Here is a 15,163-nt window from a genome sequence, read left to right on the forward strand (position 1 = left end):
AAAATTGCTTTGTCTCTGTTTGGATACTCTCTGCAGCCTAGGGTTTATACCTGTTTGACCTGAAAAGTAAAGTTTTTAAACCCTTTGCCCTATTTCTATGTCTTTTCTTTACATTTCCTGCAGTTACACAACTGCTATATTGCTTGCCATTTCTTTGGATGTCCTTGATGTGCCCCTCTACTGCAGATCAGCTAATCAGCTCATACTTCAGAGGAGCAATCAGCCACTCATAGTTAGAAGAAAGAGGCTGCAAGAGTAAAGAGGCTGTGACGCAGGGAAGAAGAAAGTGTCAGGCGCTAAGGCTAATAAATTGCTGTAGAGACAAAGGTTGAATATATTGCTCACTGACGAGTGAGAAACAAAATAATTGTGGTAGGAGAGATAAGAGCTGGAGACAGCGATAAGTTAATTATGCTAATAATCTAAGAGCGCTTTGTGTTCTGATGTAAAAGTATGCACATAATAATGTACTTATGGCATTAAGGTGATCGTTACCTGAGCAGAAGTTCAGTTCCAGCTACCATCTACTTAAATCACAGAAAAGAACAGGAGTGAGGCCACTGGGAAAGGGAGCAAAGTGATTTTTACTTGAGTGGACTCTGCAATAGGTATTTACAGGGATCATTTACTCCTGGAAGTCCTGGAAGGGACTTGGATAGTTCCAGGAGTCTCTTTGAACATGTTTCCCTCTTCTCCTGGATATTAAGTACTAGATATAGAGATATGGGTGTCTGGTTTTCTGTGTACCAGGGAATGTTTGTATACATTCCTCCATGACACACAGTTTGAGCACATACCCTGGATATGTACCAGTGGACTAGAACACACATACTGAGTCTATGTGTACCACATTGTATGGACCAACATGTACATAGTGCCAATGATCAAGCAGCATTACATTTATTGGCAAACGGTTTGTGGTGTACATCATTGACACCCAGTGATTATTATTCTGCATAGCATATACTATCTGGCAGATACATATCTGTTTACATTATACCATATCCTTTGAGCAGGACTCCAATTTTTCTTTATGTGGTATCAGGTTGTATGGTATATCCATGCTTTCATGGAGAGTGGATTTATATTTCTTGCAACTATATACCCCTTGAGGATTATGTATAATATGGATGGATTTCCAATATTAATGCATGATCATTTTCCACAGCCTTGAAGGTGTCCTTGTATAGAACTGTATAAGCACAGGCACTGCAGTAGATAGGAGTTGTTTTTAGTTTTTTTGGAAGACCATTTTTTTCTAGATATGTGAATACATAATAAAGTAATTATGTAATTCTTTTTCTACTTTAAAGTGACACTAAACTCATGAGTTAAATCTTAAAAATGCATTCAAGTACCTTAACTGTTAACAAAAATGTAGCTTATTTGTGAATTATTTAGATCTAGATCCTGAAATTATCTCTGACCTGGGGCTGACACTGTCCTTCCTTCTGCAGGGTGGTTTCTTTTGTTACCCATGGTCCCTGTGTGTTGTAAATAGCCGCCACCTCAAGCTCACTCCTGTGATGGACTATACTTTCAATACAAATTAGTAAACTAAACATGAGATTATAGTCCATTGCGGGAGCAATCTTGGAGGGGTGACTACTTTACAACACACATAGGGACCATGGGAAACAAAAGTAGCCATCCTCCAAAAGGAAGAAAAGTGTCAGCATGAATTCAGAGATGATTTGAGGATCTACAGCTGAGTGATAGAAAAAGTAAGGTACATTTTTATTAATTAGTAAAGGTACTTCAATGCACTTTTAAGATTCAACTTCTGCATTTAGTGTCATTTAAGTATATGTGTGGCTTATTTGCAGAGCACCAATGCCTTTTAGGTGACAGATGTGAAAAACCTTAAAGAAATGTTTATTTGTTTTCTGTGAAGATACATCATGCACGTGAAAGGGATTGGTGCTATAGTAGAATTATTTGGAAGTTTATTGGTTTATGTTTATTGTGACCCTTGTAGATCATCCTTTCTTTCCCTCTACTTTATGCATCTTTTTTTTAACAGGATCCATGATTATACAAATAATTTGATTATATGACATGTATTCATTACAGGACAGTCTTGAAAATATCCCGTTGCAATATATAGAAAACTGCCGTTCTAAGATGGGGCACTCCTCCTATAATTCTATTCTTGCAGTTACTGTCCAGAACAAGGGAAAATCAAGCATAATGCTGTTCCAGTGCGAAGAACAACCTGTAAGTTAAAACTATGCACACTAGTTTTACACTAGTATACCCTTCATCTTTCTCCCCTATTAGGCACTATGCACACTAGTTTTGACTGCATTTAAGTCTACTACACCATACTTAAGCTAACTGCCTAAAATGATATTTTATGATATTAAGTATGGTCTACTACACCATACTTAAGCTAACTGCCTAAAATTATATTTAAACCCAAGAACAAAAATATAATATATATTGCAGCTTACCAGTCCTTAGATATAGTGGCTACATTAGTTTTCATTTTCAGGCTAACAGCGCTTTTGATCAAATCCAGAAAATACCCATTGACCTTGGCAGAAATGCAGTGTCCTTGTCAAAGCTATCTCTGTAAACTACTAAATTCACATCCCCATGTAATAAAGTTGATGCTGCCACCATAGACACTGTGGAGTAAGTAAGTCACCCTGAGACACAAGTGTGCTCTTTTACAGGATTACCATGTAAAAATAAAGGAAAGCCTGAAAAAAAGGAAACCACATCTTCATAGATCTCAGTCCCCAATCACATCTCAGTCCCCACTGTGTTGTGCATGTATATACTAATATATATATACTGAGTGGCCAGATTATTATGACCACCTGACGTTTGTAGGCAAATTAGCTATAATTTCGCGCTGAAGTTGCTAGAGGGCCAGACCATTATAAATAGGGAAGCAGGTTGTTTACCATGACAGTAGAAGTGATTTTTTTCTGAAGATATGGGTAAACAACGCGATTTAACAGCCTTTGAACGCGGGATGATTGTTGGCGCTCGGAGCCATGGAGCGAGTATCAGCAAAGCATTAGAATTCGTTAAATGTTCAAGAGCAGCTGTTAAAGTGTTTAAAGACTGGAATGTCAGCCAAAAATCTGGGTGACAGTGCGAATTGTGGCCGTCAGTGCCTAGTCAATGTTAGGGCAGAATGGAGAGTGGCAAGACTGGAACAAGACAACAGAAGGGCAACAGTGCAGTGTCAGATTCCTTGCATCACCTTTCAACATCTCGTGGAGTCATCTCGTGGCCCAACGAAGTACTGATGGGGTGGTCATAATAATCTGGCCACTCAGTGTAAATATATATATATTATATGTATATATATTTGAAAAATTCTAATGGACATTTCAGCACACACAGGACATTTGCCAAGGAGATACCTAGTCTGCTTGGCTGTTGACAGAGAGCTGGTTTCTCACAATGGAGGGTGCCTTCTAAACAGACCAAACTGTTTTTTGATAATGGAATGGCTGTCCTGTATTGTTTCCCCATTATTCGTATCACAATGGGATGGTGTTATGGGGAAACCTTGTGTAAACAAGCACGGCTAGGCTGGTCAAGGCTTATTCACCATTGACTACTGATGGCAATTCATGATGCAACGCTGCCACCTAGAGCTGTAAAAAGTGAAATACAGGTTGCATAGGGACTCATCCAAGTCTTGAGGGGCACCACCCACAATGGCGATGCTCATTTCTCTAATAAAAGCCAGTAGCTTAAAACTGAATAGAGGACTTCAGAATGGAACTTTAAGCAAGAGAGGACATCACACTGACCAAGAGAGGACTCACCATGGAACTCTGAAACAAAGGACTTGGACACCAGAGACTCTAACCAGAAGCCTGTTTTTTTTACAGAATTTATGGAATATGCAGCTGGAATATGCAGCTGTGTTCCAAGCTTTTGAAGTCTGCACCATTTAATTTCAGAGCTCCTTTTTGTCTTTGCTGGGAGGCCAGTGATGACAACATTAGCCTAGAGTTCCTTAATCCCTAAATTCCTTTTCCCTAGGGAGGAGTAAGAGAGTCTCAGGAAGGGGTACTCAGGAGTTCCTAATCCTTTGTGAAGGAAAGGTGGGTCTTCAGTGATAGCAGTGAGAACAGTGACAGCTGGAGACCGAAGGCCATTTGTACCTTTTATGTTGGGTAAAGTCCTCTTCTCCCACACATGAAATGGCTTTAGTAGATACTGGAGCTGAAGTTACACTGTGCATGGTAATCAATCACATCACAAAGTAGAAGTGATTTAGGTAGAAGGTTTGGGAGGGCAGACCACACCAACAATTAGGACACGGGTGAAACTGGCTATTGGAAAGGGACCGGGATTTTGGACCAATGTTTTAGTGTCAGAATTGCCTGAAAATATTCTTGGTATGGATGTACTTCAAGGTCAGACAATCCAGACGGTACGGGGTTCATTCATATTTGGGTATCCACACAAAGCGTATCTGGTAAGGGCAGTGAAAGCTGTGGTCAGAGGTCATGCAAAATGGACCCCGTCTACATTCCTCCACAAGAGAAGCCAATCTGCCTTAAGCAGTACAGGCTGCCAGGAGGCCACAAAGATATAGGGGGAGACTAGTCAAGAACTGTTGAGAGTAGGGATCCTTAGACCTGCTGTAACTCCTTTCTCAGCTCCGGTGTTTCCAGTAAAGAAACCGGATGGGACTTATCGAATGACTGCGGATTACAGAGGTCTAAACAGAGAGGCACCTCCATTAAAATCAGCTTTACCTGATATGATCTCCATCACAGAGAAAATAGCCAAAGAGGCAGGAGAATATCATGCTGTGATAGACTTGGCTAATGCTTTCTTTTCAATCCCAATAGAGCCAGAGTGTCAAGACCAGTTTGCCTTTGTGTGGTACATCCGCCAGTACATTTTCACTGTGCTTCCTCAAGGATACCTTCATTCACCAACAATTTGTTATGGACTGATTGCTCAAGATTTGAGCACCCTGAAGTTGAAAGTCGCTATGTTTCACTACAGTGATGACATCATGATCTCTGGAACCGGAGGATGTAACTGAAACACTGTACCTTTTGATACAGCACCTGGAGATCAGAGGATGTGCTGTAAAGAAAGATAAAGTTCAGGGACCGGCTACAGAGGTAAAATTCTAGGGAATTATGTGGACTGGGCCACAGAGGAAAATTCCAGAAACAGTTGTGCAAACTATTCAGGGATTGTTACCTCCTACTATGAAAAAGGAAGCCCAGAAATTCAGTAGAGTTGTGGGATTCTGGGGATCGTTCATCCCACATCTTGGACTGATGATACTGAGGCCCATATACAATGGGACACAGAAAAAGACTGAGTTTTCATGTGATTCTGAACAGCAGACCACATTCCCTGCTGCTAAAGAAGTTATTTTTCAGCACAAGGGACTGAGACTCGTGAGACCAGGAGAACAGTTTCAGCTGTACGTAGTTGAGCAGGATGATACCAGATCCTGCAGTTTGCGGAAGCCAAATGAGAAGAATGAGAGAGTAGGCTGCAGTTGTGCCATTTGATCCTGTTTTGATGAACTTGGCAAACTGGGCCCACAAGCAATCAGGACATTTGGGGCAGAAAGAAACGTATGAATTTGAGCAACAGAGAGGTCTGCCCATAACCATGGATATGATAAAGACTGTGATAGGAAACTGTACAGTGTGTGGAGAAGTGCAACAATGGCCACCACAGAAGTATTCCAACTGGACCATCAAGAGGGGCAGAGGCCTGCAGAGATTTGGCAGATTGACTTCAGCAGTCCCCTGCCCCGGGGGAAACAATGAACTGAGATATTATTTCAGTGCAGTAGACACCTATTCAGGACTTTTGATTGTCCATCCTTGCAAACATGCAGATCAAGCTGCAATGCTCCAATTGCTCTAGAAGATAATCATTTCCTATGGCCACCCAAATGAAGTTCATAGTGATAATGGATCACACTTCACCGGATCTACAGTACAACAGTGGGCCAAAGATTCTGGAGTGTACTGGCTGTGCTACATCCCATACCATCCACAGGCGGCTGGTTTAATTGAAAGATACAACGGTCTATTGAAGGACCAGATATGCAATCTTACACCCACACATACACTGAAGGGGGTGGGGTCGGGACACAGGTAGATCTGTTGTTAAATTCTAGACTCATAGCCAGAGGCACACCATATGAGAGGATAGTGGGGGCTAGAGCACAGATTCCGCAGTTGGAGTGCAGAATACAGTATTTATATGAGGTTCCCCAAGAAACGGGTTCTAATACTTACCAGATCACTGCTTCCCATGAAATAGAAACAATGTCTGATATGTCTGAAGCTGAGGCCTATCTAGGAATAAGAGGAGATCTGGCAGGAAGGTTTGAAGTTATATTTACATTGGCAGATGAGCTTCAGGATGGTGATTTGGACTCTGACTGGTTAGTTGACACTTCTCAGTCAGAGTGGAAAGTGAGGCTCTATAACCTTAAACCTTCCAAGATAAATTGTAATGTGACACTGGAAAATATCAGTATATTTCCTTTCCTCCCTATTGATGTTCTTTGGTTGCCACCGAGAGCTGTAAAAAGTGAAATCCAGGTTGCATAGGGACTAATGCAAGTCTTGAGGTGCACCACCTACAGGTGGGATGCTAATTTCTCTAAAAAAAGACAGTAGCTCAAAACTGAAAAGAGGACTTTAGAATGGTACTTTGAGCAAGAGAGGAAATCACTCTGACCAAGGGAGGACTTCAGAATGGAACTTTGAGCAAGAGAGGACATCACACTGACCAAGAGAGGACTCACCATGGAACTCTGAAACAAAGGACTTGGACACCAGAAGCCATTTTCCTGCAAACGCTTAATTGCCAAGAAGTCCTGTTTTTTACAGAATTTATGGAATATGCAGCTGGAAGCTAAGTAATATTAGTGCTTCCGTTCGTAGAAACCACTACATGTAGAAGAAAGGATAGTGTAGTGAGTGCATGTATGTTTGTTTGTAGCAGCCTGTATGTATGTTTTTTGTTTTTCTTTTCCTGTAACTAAGTTTGTGCACGTAGCATTTTCGCCTAGTAAATTACTTTAAATGCTACTGGGTCAGTTTCCTTGAGCTTTACTGCAAGAACAGACAGCAAAAAATAGAGATGAAAGTTTTGCCAAGCATTACATTTGGGGGCTAGTCCCTGGGATAAACTCTACATTTTGGGTGCTGGTCTTTGGGATCTGTAGTTTCCAAAGCAATACATTTGGGCTCGTCCTTGGAAAAAGCTATACAATTTGTGCGCTGGCCTTTGGGATCTGTAGTTCTCAAGCAAAACCCCCATTCACACAAGAGCGACATCTTTTTAGCGTGTTTTTGCACGTTTCACCTTGTTTTACAGGCGTTTTCTGTTCATATGTAAGAACTTTTAAAGCTTGTTTTCAGCTCGTTTTCAATTATCCAATGAAAATCAGTCTCAGCTGCAAAAACGTGCTAAAAAAAGTGCAAAAACGCACTGATCGGCACCTTTACATTGGAGTCTATAGAGGAAAACGAGCAGATAAGCGCCACAAAAGCTCATGGACTATTTTTAAACAACAGGTGTATTGTTACGCGCAGTTCAGCGGCCCCTATTGGAATACGTGGGATTTTAATTTCCATGCATTTCAGCGTGGGTGGAAAAAACACGCAAAGAAAAGCCCTGGTGTGAACAGGGCCTTAAGACTGGTAAGCTGCAATATTATACATTTTTCGTTTCTGGATTTAGGTAAACTTTAAAATGTTGATGTTAGGCTGCCTTTATAGTTTTGAATTTTAGTTGTTTTTTCCCCACAAAGCCTAACTGCATAAAACATTTATTTAAGTGACTGTACAGTACTTAAGCCAAATTTCTAAGTTGCTCTGCAGTAAAAAGAAATACTGTTTACTGTAATATTGTAATTCCTATGATGCCACGCAGTTCTGTGCAGAGATATTAGCACTAGGATATTCGCACTGCTTTTTCTGGAGTAGTGCTCGTGCTGCAGGTAGTGATGCCCTGCCCTAAGGTTACCCTCACACTTATCCTCTCTTTAACTCTAAAGCTGGCCATACGCCAAAATACCTGAACAATGCCTGCATCCAATCAGGTTGTTCAGGTATTTTGAGAGCCAGCGGGACCGACTAGCAAGATACTGAAGCTTGGCCCAGTGGGAGATTCCTCCATCCACACAGTTTAGCGTAGATGGAGGAATCTGTTGCAGTTTTTCCATCTGACAATAGAAAATGTGCAGACAACCTATAGATGTATGGCCAGCTTAACACTCTAAATGTTACTTAAAGTGAAAACTAAGTTCCACTTTTTAAACATTTTAAGAAACAATATTTTTTTTTTAGCAAGCTAGGCATACAAAGTCTATTTTGCCCAAAAACAAAACAAAAAGCAGAACTACCTTTGCAAGTCTCCTTCTTAATGCAGAGAATAGAGAAATAGGTGTAGTCCCTTGATGATCAGTGCCATCAAATGGCTGAGGAAGAGTGGTGTGGGTCTTGGAAGGAATGGTGAGGGGCATGGCAGCAGTGATGGAAGAAGTGGCCCCAGCAGTGATAAGTCAGTCCTGACCTGTCACTGCTGGAGGAGAGCACACTGACCGATTCACAGTGTTCATCAGTGAAGAGAACCTGTAGAATCCAGTCTCCCGTGATTTCCACTTTGCAACAAACTTACTTTTCCTGAACAGCATAAAGGTGCAAATATATCTTATAAAACATTGGTCAGATGCAACCATATAAGGATTGTATTGGGGAATATTTGTATGTTTGCAAGCATCGCTTTTCAGGCACACACATGCAAATTGTTGGCCTGCTTCTACAAGAGGCAGGGTACTAAGCTGACAGTACTTTCATTAGTACTATATATAAAAGTAGTTAGCAGCTGTTGAATTATTCCTTGTGCTAGTTAGGGTAGCCAATAACTAAGGAGGGCATTAAAAAACAGGTACTGCAGCTGCTATAAATAGAAAAAACTGAGCTTTGCACATTTATAAAGCAAAATTATATGTTTTACAAATGTGCATTTTGCTCTGCCAGCTCTAGGACTCTGAAGCAAATTGACTGCAATGAATATGAATTCATTGTAAAAAATAAAAAAAACAGTCCTGTTACCTGACAGCCTCCCATTTAATCATAGAGCTCTCTTTGCTGTAATAGGCAGAGAAAACTTTGTGGTGCATACCCCTATGAATAATGTTATTCGCTCCTTGTTGTAATTGGGCCACTGTGTCATATTCCTAAACAATATGCCTGAATTTGACATGTCTTTAGTGATAAGTACAAAGTTTATGGTGTGCCCCATGCCAAAATAGTTTTTTTTTACTTTAAAGAAGCTGCTAAGTTTAAGAAGTCAGATAAGTAGGGTTGAATGTTTTTAGATCAACTTTCTGATCAAATGTTCTTTTTTTCAGAAATAAACTCCCGAGGATGTTGATTCAGAGTGATTTAAATGAACGCGATCCCTCTTCCCAATACAGTTTTCGTGCGGACAGCCCTAGATTACCTCACAGTAACAGAGAAACCCCACAAGGTGGGTATTACCTATTCATGACTACATTTTGAAACATTTAATCCATATACTATACATTTAGGTGTGGAGTTTGGTTTTTAGTTATTAATAGGTGAGTATTACAATAAAGTGTCATGTTATTAGAGAAATATGTGAGCAATGCTCTTGATGACTTTTGAAAACATTAGTTACCTGGCGGCTTTGTTGAACCTCTTGATTTAGTAGTCTCTAAGTTACTGACCAAGAACAAGGGGCATTGGGGTATCCCTTAAAATTCCTATCAGACCTAAAGGGTCTGATATGTCTTTGTAGGGGAACCCCACACTTTTTCTGTTTTGTTTTTGACATCAGGGTCCCCCTAACATCCCTACCAGACCTAAAGGGTCTGGTATGAATTGGAAAGGAGAACCCCACACTTTTTTTTTTTAATTCTATTTTTTAACCACATTTCATTGGTTTGGTCCACTTTGGTGGACCATTCTCCTCGTTCTGGCTGTTTGTTCGGCTTTGCTGAGCCAAAGCATGTTCGTTCAGCTCGGCTGCGTTCAGGTGTTTACTTTAGCTGCCTTCAGCTGCTGTACGCACTATTGAGAATAGCGCATACAGCAGCCCTTCGGTTCGCCTGAACCAAAGGGTTTCTGCAGCCGAAGCAAACCAAAGGATAAGCCGAATGTTTGGCTAAATCCTTAGGATCTTTATTAAATACCCCCCATGTGTTGGCCCCTTCTTTTATTTATTTATTTTATTTATTTATGTTTAAAACTTTTACTGCCAGGCTTTTGTTTTTATACTGTGTGCTGAAATGCAGGCTTTAGTGAACATTAATTACCACTTCCAGGCCACAATACGACTATAGCCGGCGGCATGCAGAAGTGATTTTAACAGCGAGCGTTGGCTGTTAATGTACAAGTTATCCGGTGTCTATACAGCCACCGGATCGTTTCTGCCGTGCGGAGCCCTCCCCTCACCAGCCCAGGACTGACTCGGCTGGTCTCCCCGCAGGGATCGGAGAGAGATTCAGTGGCTTCCAGATCAGTGGCTTCTCCTCCGATCACTGGACCCAGAAGTGATGTGTATCACATCACTTCCGGTGTCACTGTTTACATTCTCTGGCTCTTAGAGCCAGGAGAAGAAGCTGGGGAAGCAGATCTGTGCTTCCTCAGCTTCTTTGGGGTCCCTAGGTGATATTACGGGTCAGAAACACTACTGATGTCTCCATAAAGAGGACCTGTCACATCCTACCTGCTATTACACAGGGGGCTTGTTAGCCCCCTATGTGGTAGCAATAAGGTTAGTGTAAAAAAAAAAAAAAGGGTTTAAAAATTTACAAAATTAACAGTAACATATAAGAAAAATAAAAAAATGCAAATATTTTTTTTTAAAGTGGCCTGCCCCCCACGTGCACGCACATACACACGCAAATACGTGTCGGTGCGCCTACGTTCAAAAACGACAATTGCGCTACACATGTTACATATCGCCGCGAACATCTCACTCAGGTCCTGGAAACAGATGACGTCAATGAGCTGGGCGGCACCGCCCAGAGCATTACAGGTTGCTGAGAGCTCTTAGCAACCTAGGACGCTGTGTCCGCCCTCCTGCCGCCCCCCACACTACCCGGTCGCTCCCTAATGAGATGCCACCTGAGGCAACTGCCTCATTATAGTGATAGCCCTGTACAAACACCTTATTACATACACAGTATTCAGCTACAAAACATAATGAGCACAAGGCTGTTGATTCTGGGCACTGATGTATATTGCTGTTAGGGATAAAAGAACTTTTGGGGAAAAAAATCATCATTCCATCAAGCATCAAGATTTCACACCTTTTCCTGGAATCACAGGAGAATGCTGTAGAGAGCAGTGCCTTGTGATTATGTGGCACAGCTTTCTGCAGCATTTAAGATCCGCCCACCGCTGCAGAAGAAATGGGCAAAGAGGACCTGTGATGTAATCAGACCTTTTCAAAGACACCTGGGAAAAAGGTATGTGTAAAAACTGGGGTATTTACAGTTGTCTCAACTGAAAAGGGGGAACAAACAAGGGGGACTGGCAAGCCCATAGTTGGTCTTTAAGCAAAGGGTAATTTTTTTTTGCATTTAACCATTGTAATATATTGTAAACATTTATTGGACTTTAGGAAAGCCTGCAGGACTTTGAAATGCACATATACAGTTTGTCAGAATTGTAACTACAGTAACAGCTTTTTCAGGCAACTGTGTAATGTAAAAGTAAAAGTAATAATTTTGAATCGCCTGTTACTGCAGTTTAAATTACAGGTATACAAAAACAGGTATACAAAAACATTATACATTCCCTTTTAAAGGTTATAAAACCACAAGTCTCAAAATGGTCTTACTTACTTACTTACCTGTGTCTGCAGCGCTTGCTCCTGGCTGCAGAACACATCTTCCAGACGTCTGTGCAGTGTAGGCGGGCGCATGCGCAGTAGAGATCACCGGCGGGGTGAAGAGGAGAGACTCCATAGAAGTAAATGCACATGGCCGGGAATGTGCACGCCGGATATACTCTGTGGGACACAGAAGTCTGTGGTGGATCAGAGAACAGACCAGTACCAGCGCTGGTCTCTGATCCGGCAAAAACTTGACTTTAATGTCTGTTTCAGCTTATTGTTACTTTTATATATATATAGAGATATTAGGGTTGCACAGATACCAAGTACAGTACTTGGTAGAAGTACGAGTACATGCACCGATACTTTTGAGCTCCAAAACTAGACTAGAGAAAAATTCAAAAATTAGGAGGCAGCTGTCATTTGTAAGGACCACACAGAGCTCCTGGGATTTGTACATCTCTGTTTTAATGTACGATTTTGTTTTTATAAATATATATAAAGGGATGCACAGATAACAGTTTTGTGAGTACGAGTACTGATACTTGCCGAGTACTTACAAGTACGAGTACTGATACATTTTTGTTTATTGTCATGTGACAGTTTTTCTAAAACAATACAGACTAATGATTTCAGGACAGTGGTGGAGCGCCAGAGCTAGGTCTCAGATGCAAGCGCTGCAACCCTGGTAGTTCTCATGAAAATGCCAAGTATCGGCACTCGTACTCGAAAAGTATCTGTGCATCCCTAATAGATATATATATAGATATATATATATCTATATATATATATCTATATATATATATATATATAGATATATATATATATATATGCATACAAGTCTTTCAAAAATATAAATTAAAAAAAGTTCTACTTGCCATTCATCCGTCGACTATGCATCAGGCCTTCCAATGGTAAGCTCCTTCTTCCCAGCTAGAGATCCTGGTGCGGTGGATAGGAGGGGGTGTTGGGCACGGATGCAGCATCTCCCCAGAAGGCTGACCGGTGAACTACGGAAGGGATAGGTGAAAATGACAGGGCTCCTAATGCTGCCTGTGCACAGCAGCGTTAAGGACTCCTATCACCTCTGAAGTAAAGTGACCGCCTAATTTGCCTAATTAGAGAGCCGCCTCTGCTACCATGAGTTTAGGAAAAATCCTGCAAGTTTCTGGTTTGCTGTCCTGGTGAATTTGTGTGCAGATTTTCCCAGGACAATTATTTTAAACAGCAATGCACAGCATTGCTTTAAACTTTATCCAGCAGGCTGAGAAGCACCAATAAAGGTTTTTTTTTGGTTAAGCCAGCCTTCTTACTACAAAGAGAGGGGCACAGAGCAGCTATAGTTTCAGTGAATTAGAAGCTGGGGCAGTGAAAGCATAGGGAAAGCTGACAAATTGCATAGGCAGAGATTAGAATCAGTTAGGAAACTGTACTTTAACTCTGATTGCTAGTTCTTTGGGCACTCAATCCCTTTGCTGCCTTTTTTGTAAGCCAGAAATGCTGGCCATAGTCAGACTGGAGGGATCCAGCGAAAGATTAGCTCTGGTAGCAGATGCAGATACACATTACCAACAGATAGATCAGAGCAGGACCTGTACGCTTTAAAGTTGCATACAGCAGAAGCAGAAAGGATCTGAAGTGGGGGTATGTCAGCTTAATAGTGACTAGTCCTACTGGCGTAAGACATGTTACCAAAGGGAAGGTCCTGCTGATTATCTTAAGTGTCTCTGACTAGAGCTCAGTTACAAGCTTAATACCTGGACCTTTGCACACAATTAACGCAGAACAGAACAGAACACAGAACACAAATAAAGTGTCAGACATTTGACCTTAGGAGAAGAACTAGGTTACTTGGCTTTACGTACTCATTTGGGCTGGCAGTACGTAACTGCCCCAAAAAAAGACTTTGCTTTGTCCTGTGCTTTGAGAGGCCATGTGGCCATTAGACAGAGTGGAACACAATGTCTAATAAAAGATGTCTCACAAATAGAGCCATAGTATTATGTCCTGAAGCAGGCACCACCCACTTCCTGTCTGTGTGCAACAAAAAATTGTGTCCCATAAGAAAAAAGCTGAAAAAAAGGGGTGGAATTAAGGGCAGTTTACATACAGTATAACAAATGGTGGTAAAAATTTGGTTGAATATTGCAAAGACACCAAACCCAGTATTGCTGCTGCAGTGAGTGCAAGTTACTGAGTAGCAGGGTTTTTGCAGTGAAATAGTAAAATACCGTATGTGGTCCAGGAAGACACTGTGAAGCAGTGGCTACTGCATTAATTCCTACATCTTTCCCACTATGTTCATAACAAGAAAAAAGGTTGTTGCTGAAGGTAGCCTTTATTAATCTGCAAAATATTCTGTTTAACTATGTAACGTTTTAATGTGTTTTATTGTAGATTCACCTATTTCACAAAGGAAGTTTGAACCAGGGTCTGTAACCTTCCAGCCACCATTTCATACTCAGTCACCAGGCAACCAAGCAGAAGACATAAAACGTGATATTGTAGGTTTAATTATTGTGATATCATTGCAACTATTGCATTATCTTTGCGTGGATATCTCCTGCTTGGATATCCAAAATATACAGTATACTATGTTCTTATTTATGGATCATCCACAAACTATACTGTCATATTATTGGAAAGTATATGGAAACACATACAGTGGAATTTTACACAGGTTATACCAACAGTAATACTTTATTTCTTGATCTAGCTAATTAAAAGCAATAGTTCACAGAAAATCAGCATAGTATATATAAAACAATGATAAAGTATCAAATTGCCTTATAGAATGTAAACTATATATGTCTTCTGTCCCTGGGAACATAACTATTGCAATATTAGCTTTATAAGGATATATCCTTATGTACTGCAGTTGGGGGGCACTGGTATTAGAGAAAAGGGATGAGGGAGTCTGCCTAGGTTTGGTTCATAAACAATTTTGCAAACCTTGCTCAACGTTCTATACAAATCTTCTATACAAATCTATAGGGCAGCAAATCTATCTATTGTTAAACAACAGGTATGCAAAGTCAGATACTGCTATCTGGGACACACACCAATGCCAAAATAAGAAAAAAATACAGTATCTCTCCCTGCACAGATTTGCCAGCTCTCCCTAACACTTCCAACTCACTGACAATATAGCTGCAGTAATCTCACTCTTTCTAGAGGTTATCCATTCCTTCAAAGGTTTGCGGTTCACAAATTTTGGTGAATACCAGGAATTTGCAACAAACGATAGCTGCAAACCTGACCCTCATCCCTATTGGGGGGGGGGGGGGGGGGGTTTTCAATTTTTTAAAAAATTTTTTTTTTTTTT

General features: G+C 40.9%; 1 protein-coding gene across 1 annotated transcript in view; it reads left to right on the forward strand.

Annotated features, from left to right (window-relative positions):
- Nucleotides 1-15,163, forward strand: part of EPS8L3 (EPS8 like 3) — a 74,483-nt gene that overhangs the window by 32,291 nt on the left and 27,029 nt on the right. The window contains exons 6-8 of the mRNA XM_018566987.1: nucleotides 2,074-2,217; nucleotides 4,655-5,021; nucleotides 14,236-14,342. Coding sequence (XP_018422489.1) covers nucleotides 2,074-2,217; nucleotides 4,655-5,021; nucleotides 14,236-14,342 — 618 coding nt within the window. The remainder of the gene's footprint in view (nucleotides 1-2,073; nucleotides 2,218-4,654; nucleotides 5,022-14,235; nucleotides 14,343-15,163) is intronic.

The sequence above is a fragment of the Nanorana parkeri genome, unplaced genomic scaffold, assembly GCF_000935625.1.
Source record: "Nanorana parkeri isolate BGI_ZX_2015 unplaced genomic scaffold, ASM93562v1 scaffold995, whole genome shotgun sequence".
In the NCBI taxonomy this organism is placed as follows: Eukaryota; Metazoa; Chordata; class Amphibia; order Anura; family Dicroglossidae; genus Nanorana; species Nanorana parkeri.